Raw genomic sequence first — 13,390 nt, forward strand, 5'->3', positions numbered from 1 at the left:
GCTTCTAAGACGATCAAAATTTCTCCTGATTATAAATTTGTACATACATAACATTATCTACAAATATATAGAGTATTGGCATGTAAGAATATTTGTCTCTGATTTAAATTTTTTCCATGACACAGGATTGTGTCCGTGCATAATGATAAATATCCCTGTTGCAGGGATTCAACGCTCTTCAATTGCATAGAGACATACAAAAGACATCATGAAAGTTAGAGTAACGTGTAGAAAAGTTGTTGAAAAGCTATGTTACATAAGTTCTTGCCTATCTCTAACAATATTTTAAAATATGAAAAATTGGCTCCACTCTCCTTCTCAAGAACTCAGCTGATATTAGTTTTAACTTGGTCGACTAGAATCGCAGTTGCCATTGGTAATACCTAGACTCCAGATGTTTGTGAATATTTATTCATTTATTAATAATACATTCAAATATACAAAGAATCACAAAACAAAGTTATTATTATTCTAGGAGCGTTGGAAAAAATGCGGACCCAAGCGGGATTCGAACCCACGACCCCTGGGCTCCGAAAGCCGAGACTCTACACGCTTTTCCAGGGAGCCTCCTATTTTCCATTGATGTTATTTGCTCCTTTTGTTGGGTATGGAGGTCCCTACCCCACATTATTATCATTAACGAATGTTTAATATATAAGAGTTTATGAATGAACTTATAAACATCTGTAGCCTAGTAGTAATATGGTCTCACAGTACTCAAATATTTCATTATGAAACATTTTTCTTTAGCAAAGGGGTGAGTAAAGACATTTTCATTATATAAATATTGTAGGTTTGATTACAGTAAGTTTGACTAGAATCATAAACGTAGATGCTAAACATATCAACTGCGTTGAGATTTTATTACAAAATAGTTGTCTCAGAAAATTATGTTTTGTAGAATTCCTGTACGGAAAAAATAAATTCTTTTTACTTGTGTATATGTATAGATATACGTATTTTACAACTCATAGTCATGATGAGTTTGACTAGAACCATATATATACTTGATAATCGTATTAAATACCTCAGTTTGTTGAGAATTACTTTCTGTTTTGTTAATCTTCCTTCTAGAGGAAATTAAACTGCTTTAATCATACAGACTATATGATGATAGTTGTACTATCGATGGTCATGGTAACGAGATGGACTAGAATCTTAAATTTAATTAACAGATTTTAACCCTTAAGTAGTCGTATAGGATCATCGCATTTTTAAAACGAGAAACAATACGCTTTCATCAAACGAAACGTGCCTACATCATCGCTAGCTTTCTAGTTCGTGTCGAACTTCACACTTCAGTCCCTATCGAAATGTTATTATACCTGGTGCACATGCATCGTTGCTCTCTTGGATTGTGACCCAAGAAGGTTCTGTTCTAAAAGAGGTGATAAAGAAGTAACGACTAAATGCAACAAGTGTACGAAAATTTCGTTGCAACATTCACTTCACTATTTACTGCAAAGAATACAAATTCATTAGATTCTTGTAAAATACATTTATTTTTTATATTGGATTTTTATGTTAAATTATTTTTTCATGAATTTTAGTAATAATAAAATAATTAATGGCCAGAGTTTCGTGTCATTGTCTGTAAAAGAAAGTGAACAAAAACTTCATTGGGGTATCCTGAGACCACATGTGACCATTTGTGTTATTTTCTGAATGCGACTACTTAAGGGTTAATCCTGTTAAGGTCCCAAAATTGCTTTAACCAATTACATTTTCAACTGACAGTAATAATCATTTTCCATAATAAATACATCTATGTAAATATAATCTCTTTTTCTATTTTCATTATACAAAGTAACAGTTCAATATACCCAATAATTCAAGATCGAATGCATTTTGTCAAGAAACTGTATTTGTAGACCTTATCAGGATAAAACAATTATGTACATAAATACTCCAAGACGAAGCATATTTCCAAAAAAAAAATAGTATCTTTGTTCACGAAAATGGCAATATCTCATCTAGAAAAGACATTTTCTTGCGAATCTTAGGGTAATTATATCCCATTCCCCCAGAAGTGTATCTTATTCGAGTCGCGAACTTGTGTAGGTACTATATTCATAATTCGTCTGTTGAGTTTTTCATTGCAACATATTACACCAAAATTGTTTCTCATCTACGGACATTATAGGAAGGATACGAGGCATTAATTGTTCCAAAGTTTCCTTAATATATTGCGAGCATCAAACGTTGAAGGAAGATCCTAACGTAGACCCGCCAACCCAGCATAATTAAAACAACTAATTTATGGAGTGATAATTACATAGCTGATACGATTACAACGCGGTACTTAAGTTTTAATAAATCTATCTATCTGTGTTGAACTATGAAAGCATTATACTTCAGTGATACATTCCTATGGAGTATACGTACTCAAGTTATTTTTAAGCATTGTGCACAGTTCCTGTCTGCTTGACCCGGAAATGTGCTTCAACCGTTAATAATTCAGTTTATGCTAAACATTTAAGAATAACTTTTATAAGACCAATAAGTTGCTCTAACTTGCTTTTGAATGTTGACTGAATATAAATTAATTTAAATAAATGCCTCTGCTTTGTAGAAATTTTAGTTACCGTCGTTCGATTAAATGATCTTATTGGAATTTATTTCTATTGAAATTAGAAAATAAAAGATTAATAATTTAATTAATATTGTACAGTGGCCATATATGTTGCATGGTATGACGCCCAGCTTCGAATGAGAAAAATTAATCGAGCTGAGTGAAAATCCGTTTATTAATCACACCACATAAATATGGGAAATTCTTTAATTATGTATTTGAATAAGATAAATTTGTAACTGTCATTATTTTATGCGAAATTCATTTTTCCATAAATCTGCGTTTGCAATGAAACCAATTACACTTACACTAACAGAAAAAGAAGTAAACGAGATACTTTTATTCATGTTCAATGGTCCCGTTCAAGAGTATCCTAAATTTCGGTAGTCTGATGTACAAAAATAGAATTTTTAATTACTTATAAGATTTTTAATAATTCCCTCTGTAAGCACGTTCTTTACATTTGGTAATTATTAACGAAGCGACTAGATGGTATGTAGATAGATATTGATTACTTTCGAGGAATATAATTCCGTTGAATTTCAATTACTAATTGATTCGTCTGGGGGAGGTGGGAGGATCAATGGATCGTAGTGCATTCGCATTCCACCATTTAATAATTATCCGAGCACAAATTGAGCTCGATACAGGCAAAAAATTCTATCGAAGAACATATTTAAAAAATATTTCAATCAAATTCCAATAAAACGATATCGAATCCCTTTGAAGTTTCCCTCTGTTCAGATTGAGAGACTATATGGTCCGGATCAGAACAATGAAATCGCTGAAAAGCATTAATTAAAGTGTTTTCGTATGTAAAATATACGTAACTTTGTCCCAAAGTCAAAAAATTATCATTTTCGACATTGCAGCTCTGTAAATTGTTAAATTAAGTTGATTTGTACGTAAAACGGTATTTCAAATAAAAATGCCAGTAAAAGAACTGTAAAATCGGAAACGATCATTTTTGGACTTTGGGTCAAAGTTACCCCTGACTGAGTCAAACTTATCCCAACTTATAGTATTTTAATCGACCAATGATTGCCTAATAAATTTATCAGAAAATGAATTAAGGTAAGGCGAATACACTAACGTCCAATTTCTTACCCAATAATCGCAAAATACGTCAAACGTACATTCTTAGCCCTCACGATTCGCGACAGACTCGAAGTAAATGATCATAATCCTGTACGAACCAGAGTCATTGAAAGATTGTCTCCTCGCGTACAATGCATATGTATTTACATGTCTTTTCATCTCACCGATGTGTCCCTCTGGATCACATTTTTCATCCGGCACACGCGACAGTCTCTGTTTGGTAGAAATGATAGACAAACGGTAGTTTACTGAATCAACGACCGATGATGGTCGGCTCGTCGGCCATCGCGATCTCCTCCGTCGGTGCCTTGTCCCTCTTCCTCTTCCTCGAGAACAACATGAAAGCGAATCCTGCCAGCAAGTTGCAGAGGAACACGATCCAGGCCAGGATCAAAGAGAAATCGTACCTCATGACCGCGCCCTTTGGAAAGGTCGCGTCGACGTGTTTGCTCTCGTACTCGATCGAAGATAGGAGTACTTGTATCACTACCATATTGCAGGCACCTGAAACGTATTTTAAATTATTATCAGGTCATTGTATCAGGTCATCCTATAATTTATGCAGCTTTTCTCAGTAGATGAGATCGGACCTACTTCGAGTAGTCTATTTTGTTAATTATTGAGAACATGGTCCTCAGCGTCGATTTCAATGACCTTGAAATATGTTATCAAGGCTATCACTCTGAACAATTTTTCCCTATATGTATAAGAGGCGGTCTCTCTTAGTTTGCAAGATATTCACCGAAAGACTGTTCCTACTAGTACATTGAATTTCGTGTATACGTGCACGTTTATGCAGGGAATTAAACCAGTATGATTTTGATACCGGTATTATACCATCAAAGCTATACTGAAACCGATATATTGCCGAAAACCGAAATAAATAACGGTATTTTTTCGGTTTCTATAAGGGTAGGGCTTATATAGGGTTATATAGGGCGGATGTACAACCGAAAATACCGGTATTTTACGTTTCGGTAAAAGTCCCTGCGTTCATGACAATGTGTGCATCAGCGTGGGGCGACTGCTTACCTATGTTTCTATAAACACATCTCAACAGCCGGCAAACAACAGGTGTTAAAGTCCCACACAATTCATGGAGCTCAGTATGTGGTAAATAATTAAACTTTTATTTCATAACTAAATAACAATGTTTATTTAAATAAAAACAGTTCAAAACAACAAGTTCTCTCAGAAAATTCAATGCAGTAGTAGCAGCAGTTTTTTACGAATATCTCGGAAACTAAGAGAGATCGCCTATTATATGTATAAGAAGAAGTTGTTCAGAATGATGGCGTTGATAACATATTTCAAGATCATTAAAATCGGCGCTGAGGACCATATTCTCAATAATTACCTCGAATTTAATGAGACTTTTTGGGCATATACCAAGACTTTTTCTGGTCCCAAATCACTACTCAAAAGTCAGGAGTTATTTGCTTCTGAACATTTCGTAATGCTATACGTACTAAAAGTAGCTTAAAATATATAGTTTTTATGAAACATCACATTTTCTTCTTACAGTGGAAATATGCGTACAGTAGAATATGTCCATTGCTTCAGGTAAAGTAGTACAGATCATATTTCCTGATTAAATGACATATAAAATTTATTACTTAAATTTTAATGATCTATTCAAGAGACTCTGTGGATGATTTATGAACTCAACAGTTAACATTCTGTAATTCTGTGCTATCTGTTCTTGGAGTAGCAGATTCGTTTACGTTTCCTGCTATCAAGAGTGTCATCAATTAGAAGTAGAAACGTTTGAGTTCTTTTAAAATATCAGCTCTAACTGTTTTAAGAATTTGTCTACTTTAATTGAAATCAGGTGAACGTCAAAAACGACATTACGACCGTCAAAGGATTAACCGAACTGCGTTATGCCAATCAGAACGAAATTAATTACCGCTAATGAAATGTATCCCGCCAGCCAGTCGCTTGAACATGTATCGTGGATTGCGGAACGTGTAGATCGAGAAGCAAAAGCCCATTATCATCACGAACAAGCTGATTATGGCGAATGATACTTGGGTCCTCGAGTAATCTGCAAATAATGAGTAGAATTACGGCACGAATAATTCCTCGTATGTTACATTTTTATGCTTGACTTTGGATATTTTGCTGAAGTTACTAATTCGAAGGATAAGCTAGGAGATTCAACTTTCGAACGAGAAGCAAAAAAACATCGATTTGTACCATAATGTATACTAGTAATAGTAATATGTTCTAAAAGACAAAATGAGGGGTTGTTAAATTCGAGATTTAATTAATTGAATAAAAGTTGTTTGATGGTCCTGCAAGAATTAACATACATAGAAATAAATTGTGTGGTAGGGTTAGTTATCTGTATCAATAGATTGATCGTTAGGTCTACAAAAATTTCGAAATAAACTAAAATCTCTATTAAAAATGTTCACTTAATAATGGATGATTGCACGTCCCATATACATAGAACAAAATGTAATGGGTAAAGCAGGATGTAGAAATCTAAAGCAATAGAACTACCGGATGGAATACTGGATGAGAAAGGACAAGTAAAAATGTGCAGCATGCAGACATAAGTATGGAACACTAAAGTACCTAATAGAATATTGTTATAATGCAACGTTAGAAAGTATAAAAGGGAATATAAATTATAATGAAACCGGAACAGGTGGTAGATAGTAGAAAGAGAAAAAAAGTAAAAGGATTTTTGTTTGGGGGGCCAGGTCCCCTGACTTTCGCCCATAACACTCCCCATCAGGCATCTATATGTACGTATTTTATACCACGTACTTGGCTTGCACAAAATAAAGTTTTGTTACAATTATTATTTACATATTTATTTAACACTAAAGAATAGAAAGATATAAACATAATTCTTAAAAATAAAAGAAATTTGAGTTTGATTAACCCTTATGTAGGCAACCGGGTACACATTTCTAAATTTCCTTTCACAATATTGTGTGTTCTTGTCTAAAACAGCACTTGGTATATTATAGGAAGGAAAAAGTAAGAGTTTCGGAAAAATATGAAATTAAAATTATGTATGTTCATCTAATTTGTCAGAATAGGGGTATTCCGATTACATATTTCAATAATTTCTGGACAGAGAGCCAGGCCCACCGTGGTCCTACCTAGTTACGCCAATGTTCTTGTTTCAGCCCTAGCTGTCGTAATTAAATTATAATAAATTATCCTCAATTGGTAAAATCCAACCTCATTGTAAATTGTAAAATATCAAGTTCATACTGTGGCCGCAAGGTAAAAATCATTAATAAACGTAGACATAGACACAAATTCCATAATATAAGTATTTATTTATAAATTTGTAAAACTTACTGAGAACGGTTCTGTTCAATCCAGGATCCAATTTGATCTGCATGTCTGTCGGGAACATGTCTTGATTCTTGCACTCTTCTGGACAGAGAAAAGATTAAGTTAATTCCGTGTAACACGATTCGATCGAATGAGTCCGTTTCGCTGGTTATACGCGGGTACGATATGACGCTTGAATCGAAGACGCTTAAATCCCCTCGGTTTACTGTAATCACCCCATCCATCTCCATTTCTCCCGCGGCCTCCATTTACCATTTCCTTATCCCGGTTACCTTTCCTTGCTCGGGATGGCCTCGTTCGTGTCCCGCGTCACGATAAGTTATCTCCAGGCGAAGCCTTTTAATAGTGATCTGAGAGACAATAACGCTGCGATCAGTGTTTATATCCTGGCCAATAACCATTTAACTGTGTTTGAATCATCCTCGTATACTATATGTAATAGATATTCCTCCTTATTACAAGCGCCGAACGGCCGACTTTCTGTATTGTTGAGGGAAACTTGAAGGTTCCTCCACGTTAAAATACATCTCGTAGCTTGCCGGTAATTATAAAGTTCAGAGGGCGGTGGGATAATAATATTCACAGCGTGTAGAGTTATATTGTTTGAAGTTTAAGATACAACGGGCGTCACTATACAAAGAGATCAGTAACATTTTTATTTTAATATTCTATTCTTCGAAGGAAGTGTCGAGGTTATTTGTACCAATGCACGATTACTTTGTTATGAATTATACAGGGTGTCATGTAACTAATGGTACAACGGGGGGTGCTTCTACGTGAAAAAAAAAATAAAAAGTAAAGAGTAAAATTTTTGGATAAACTTCTGAAAAGCAAGCAAATTAGATGACCCTGACCTTGACATGTTATCAAGATCATCCTTCTGAGAAACTTTCAAAAGGTTTAAACCACCGATCATTGGTCATCGGATGTTTTTAAATACTCACAAATGAGCCTTCAACATCTTAAGTCATTTCATCAATTCTCCTTTGCATTGTATTATTGCTCAAAGTAATTTTCTTGGTAATATCAGACTCTGGCTTGTGTAGCTTAGTGCGTATTATCTCACTTATAGCTGGTAGAATTAGTTCTTCACCAACAGTATATGGTTTCCCAATTTAGCAATCAGTAACGAAATGTTCTAAGAAGGACGTCAACCATCATCTTGTTTGGATGCTACTGAAAAAAGTTTTGCCACTGTCGACTGTCTCAAACATTTTTCTTTAAGTGCTTGAAAATAAGGTAAATCCTTATCTTCCTTATCAGCATGAACTTTTGTCAAATGTTCTTGTAGTCTTGAAGGCTTCATAGCTTCATTTGATAGAACTTTCTGGCAAATCGGGCACTTCAATAATATATTGTTTGTAAACGGCTGAATAAAGTCGTAGTTCAAATATTCAATATTATATTGTTTAAATTTTTTCGTAGGTTCGGCCATGATATTATCAGGTTAATAATTTTCTTGACAAAGAATAGAGCGCAGCGGTCGGGTAAGAAGCGAAAACACTACCGGAGTGGAAGGAAACCAAAACACAGAGATCCAATTTATTTTTATTTCTTCTTCGACTATCCTTTATTTTATTGAAACACGCTTCACCGACATATACAGTCGCCGGTGGATAAATTAATGACAATGAGCCGTTATCTCCACGATCCTCAAGGCAAGTGAAGACTGGGAAAAGCGAGCAGCGTCAGATAAACGAGATTAAGTGGAATGTCCTTTCAGTGGACACAACAGAAACGCTTTCCATTCAGTTAAAAGTGTAATGAATGCGATTAAAGTGGCGGGGAACAGATTTAAAGCAAGAAATCTATCCGTTTTCGTTTCACAATTTTCACAGAAACAAATATCGAAACGATATGAAATAATTGATCTACAAACAGGAAGAATAAATTTAATATTATTCAACAATCCTATGGTCTTTTCGTAATTCAAAGAAAATTCTACCGATAAGTAAAGTAATACATAAGCATAGAAATTTATGAGCAAATAAAATAATTCTCTGATAAATCAGAAATGGAACGACAATGAATAATTAGACAATACATTTAATTTGGGGAATTATATTTTAATTTATATTAAACATGAACATTTAATTCTTCGTGAAACCACCCCTTGAAGCGTGTTTGAGATAAAAAGATGTGATAAAAGACTTCGATTTAAAGACGAAAACGTTCGAAAAACAACAAACCCGGCAAGGACTTATGGGACAGCCCAATAGAAACGATTTTAGGAAATATTCTTTATATTTTTATGTAATAATAGTAACACCGAAATGGAGTATCATAATAACTTCTTAATCGCAGCGTGTACACTAAATCTTGTTATTAAACTCACGATGTAAAACAGATGTTACGACCATTAAATGTAGTCGCTGTTCCCGAGAAAATGAATGATCAGTTTATCTTAATCTTGCCGGAAACACGAGTACCTATATAACGCGTAAATTTCAATGAAACTGTACAAGATCCAAGTTTACATTACATCGACGACATATGATACTAAGTACTCTTTTGTCAGTTGTGTTCAAGATCCTCTAATATTTCATAAAAAATCATGATTTAAATGTTTCTAATTATAAAGAAATATAAATTACACTCTACTTTATTTTTTATGACTAAATTGGACTTTCAAGCATTTTCATTTTCACATAATGTCTCATTTTTGTCCAGAATCGTATGATTTTACAGAAACTGATGTTTTTCAAAAACTGAGGATGCTAAAGTTATTCTGCTTTCGGATTTGTGTTCGGAATAAGAGACTCTACAAGCATCACCCAGCATCACTCTACAAGATGGTTTCAATTGGTTGAACAATGTTATCAGAATAACAAGTTTTCGAGAAACTCAGAAGTGAAATCACAATGATAAAAGTTGATCTGTCTTCAACGATGCGTACCATGACCAATAATGATGTTACATCTGCATAATTTAATGCCTCTACCACGTGGATGATGAAGCACACGTGCGGAACCCTGCGTATGACGCATGATAAGTGAGCGCAGGACTGCAGACACGAAACTCTGACAGTGCCTGATTAACTGTGCGACGTGAAATTAGTGGCATTAATCCCTGTTCTCATGTATAAATATAAATATCTTTATTTCTGAGGAAAAGTATCCATTAGAAAATCTCGTAATACCGATTACAATGTGTGACCGATGAAAAAAGTCTTGTCAATATTAATACTAAATTGAAGGGATAAGTCGAGTTAAAAAAACGCAATTGTTTCAATAAGAACAGCGAAATACTAGTTGTATAAAAGATAAATAAACACAAAAAAGCAAAAGATAAGGATTATCCATTTGGTAAGGATACAATGAACACATAAATAAATCTTGTGGCTTACATATTGAGATCAAGCAGTCGTAAGAAGTTCTGGCTCGCGATATTGGAGTGAATCGGTTGATAAAATACTCTATGAAAATCTGCGTTTCTCCAATGGGTTGAATTGAGTTATAGCCAAGAAAGCAATATACATCAATGTCCATTACAGTTCTCTGCGTATGGATTTAATCCGAAGTAAACGGTGTGAGTGGGTAAACGAAGGGGAACAACGTATGCAATTAATCATTTGTGCGTTGGAACGTAACGGAGAAGTGTATATTTCAGCGAGCATGAACTGTTCGTCGATCCATATTGTAAAAAACGTTGTATTTATCGTCTTCTGAGGACTCGGGAGCGAAATATCTAAATAGCATTTTCTTGAAAATTATTCTAAAATTAATTGAATTTTCGTATCTTTGGAAATGTGCTGTATATCTTTAAATAAAAACAGTTTAATTCTCCTAGTTCAAAAGGATTAAAAATGTAAATAAACTTCAAACTCAGGATCATTCGTAAATAAGTTCTTTCCATTTCTCCTTTGGAAAATTTGTTTACAGCAGTATCTCTTGGAGGCAATATTTGCGACTTTGTGTACACTCGGCTCCATTTTTTATATAGGTCAATGATCCCGCCTTTCTTGAAACTACGCCATCAACCTTCCACTCCGACAGTTGACGTACCATGGCAGCTTTTGTGAAGCTTTAATTTAGAATCGTTGGAATTCCGATGCATTAATTTCACGAAGATGCGAAATTTCTAAACGGGCATCTCAAACCGTGTGGAACGTTGCGTAGGTGCACCGCGATCTTTCTTCATTGTAAATCACGTGTAGCGAGTTTAATTATTGGAAAAACATGCGGTGGGACGTTCGAGTCCAGCCACCGAAGTAAATATTGGCGTGGACGGTGGTCCTGTCGTGGCTATTCAATTTAATTTTCGTTTATACGTTAAATTCACGATATGGCTGTGTCGTTTCAGCTCAATTTACAGTTAAGAGACATAAATTGGTTGTTTCATGAAATTTGATGCAATTGATTATTTCAAATTGCACATTATTGGAAGCTACATAACCTATACGAGAACTTTCAAAAAGAAACTTACAATTAGTATACTACTGTGCGTAAAAATTACAGCATAAAGGAAAACCAAACTGTATCGGATAACTTTTTAGCCATGTACACTACCTTCCATAAGTCGCTAGACATTAGATTGTTTTGAGAAAAAGAAAATTAAAACGGAAATATAATTTCGCAAATTTGTTGTATTTTTCGATGAGCTAATTATCTTGAACATACCTCAAACATCTTTCAGATTTATTTAACAAAAATTACAAAATCATAATCAGTTGGAAATGTTGTAACACTGTCCACAGTCGAACCAATTTAATGCAATCGAAAAATTCGAACGCTAATTTTTAGAATGACTAAGAACACGTGTAAAAATGAGGAAACTATGTACTGGGATTGATTACTAGACTGCAGGTTTTATGCATTTATAGCCTTATTATAGATTCTGTGAAATACAATAGAAGACAAAAGTTTCATCAGAATCAACGAGTTTTCTATTTTATTCTTCATCCGGTAAAATACTTAAGAGAAAAAGGAAACATTTGCTTGTGTCTTCATGAATTACGTTATAAACTATCATTATGCATAAACTTCCTCAGTCTATTGATTACAGACTAATTTGAGTGCAATCAGGGGAGAATTATTCTAAACGATTCACTATTAAAATGTCACGATTTGTAAACAAAAAAATTAAATAGATTATTTAAATTGTTCACAGCACTGAAATTGAACATAATATACATTTTCTCTACAATATGCTGAGTTAATAGTAATTCGACCGTTTCATAATTTTAGTAACTTTTTAATTTTAACTCTTTCTGATTCAACGTTTAGTAGCATAAGTGTCCGATGACTTGTGGATGGGAGTGTACGTTATAAATAAAAAACTGCGCCAATGATTAGATAAAAAGGGAAAAAAAGAAGAGGGGCCTGCCAAAGAAGCGACAACGCTTTTTTAAAAATAAGTTTACTTACTGTAAGGCACAAACATGGTGGAATTTACGGATTCCGGCGCTAAGCCTTCCGTGCAGCCTCTCCAGAGACCCATGTGTTTGTAGATCAATCTTCTACCCATTCTGCCCGCGTCTCCTAAAGGTAAACCTCTTTCGTCGGGTGCTTCGACCGTGAACCAATGATCGGTCCCAATAGCCACCGACCATATGCAGACAGATAGTCCAACGAGAATTGTGCAACCGAGAAGTATTCGCCTCTCGAATATGACCTATGTGATAAAGTATTCACAATACTTTCTTCCATAGATGAACAACGGATAACGTTCAACATTATTAAAAATTCAAAAATACATTATTGTAGTCAAGAATGAAACTTGAGCAAATCTTTGTTTTCATAATTCTAAATACCGTACGCTGGGGTAATTTTGGCTCATAAGAAAGGTTTCCGAACCCGCAGGTCCCGATTTTAATGAAACAATTTTTCTTCTGGACCGACTTTCACTTTACGGGAGTGAAATCACCCCTTAAAGTCGAATTTTGTTTTTCAATATGCATGTCTTACTAACCGTAAGAGATAGGACAAAACTTTTAATGGGTAAAGTGAGTGATATTAAAAAACCTCATTTTCCGACTTTGAAACAAAGTTACCCTGGCTGAGTCAAGGCTACCCCACTTACAGTAAGGGATACCAATTGATGAGGTTAAAGATTATACCTGATTGTACAATGTCTTCATTCGACTCGCCATTTTGTCCACTTCCGACGATGCTTGTTTAAAAATTTATTCGTTGTGTGATTTACTTGTTTTGTGATGTTAATACGTGATCACAATGTACATTATTATTCACTACGTCACAATCTCACCGGACACTTATTTGCAACAAAAACGAAATGAACTCTAAGGAAATAGCACTCTTAGCAAAATGACTGTTTCTTTTAATTAGATTGAATTTTTACATAAGTTTAGTGTCTTTAACTACCTTTATTAATCTGTTACTTTACCTAATTAAATTTATTATTTTAAGATTTTTTATTCAACACTGACTTATGAATAAT

At 34.3% G+C, this 13,390-nt stretch overlaps 1 protein-coding gene across 1 annotated transcript; it reads right to left on the reverse strand.

Annotated features, from left to right (window-relative positions):
- Positions 1 to 3,923: 3,923 nt before the first annotated feature.
- On the reverse strand, positions 3,924 to 13,092 carry LOC107194138 (transmembrane protein 235). The gene is made up of 6 exons (XM_015583704.1): positions 13,050 to 13,092; positions 12,372 to 12,604; positions 8,846 to 8,862; positions 6,995 to 7,072; positions 5,580 to 5,717; positions 3,924 to 4,174 (listed from the first exon to the last, which is right to left on the reverse strand). The coding sequence occupies exons 1-6, from the start codon at positions 13,080 to 13,082 to the stop codon at positions 3,924 to 3,926; spliced, it is 750 nt and encodes a 249-aa protein (XP_015439190.1). The 5' UTR covers positions 13,083 to 13,092.
- Between the last annotated feature and the right edge of the window lie 298 nt (positions 13,093 to 13,390).

Source organism: Dufourea novaeangliae, unplaced genomic scaffold (assembly GCF_001272555.1).
Source record: "Dufourea novaeangliae isolate 0120121106 unplaced genomic scaffold, ASM127255v1 scaffold21, whole genome shotgun sequence".
Taxonomy (NCBI): Eukaryota; Metazoa; Arthropoda; class Insecta; order Hymenoptera; family Halictidae; genus Dufourea; species Dufourea novaeangliae.

Bases quoted from the DNA above. Each gene is read 5' to 3' on its own strand.
- LOC107194138 (XM_015583704.1), bottom strand. From the start codon at position 13,082: ATGGCGAGTCGAATGAAGACATTGTACAATCAG. The intron at 5,718-6,994 runs GTAAGTTTTACA...CATTATTTGCAG, and splicing joins ATTGAACAGAACCGTTCTCA to ATTACTCGAGGACCCAAGTA. The intron at 4,175-5,579 runs GTAATTAATTTC...AATACGTTTCAG, and splicing joins CGGGATACATTTCATTAGCG to GTGCCTGCAATATGGTAGTG.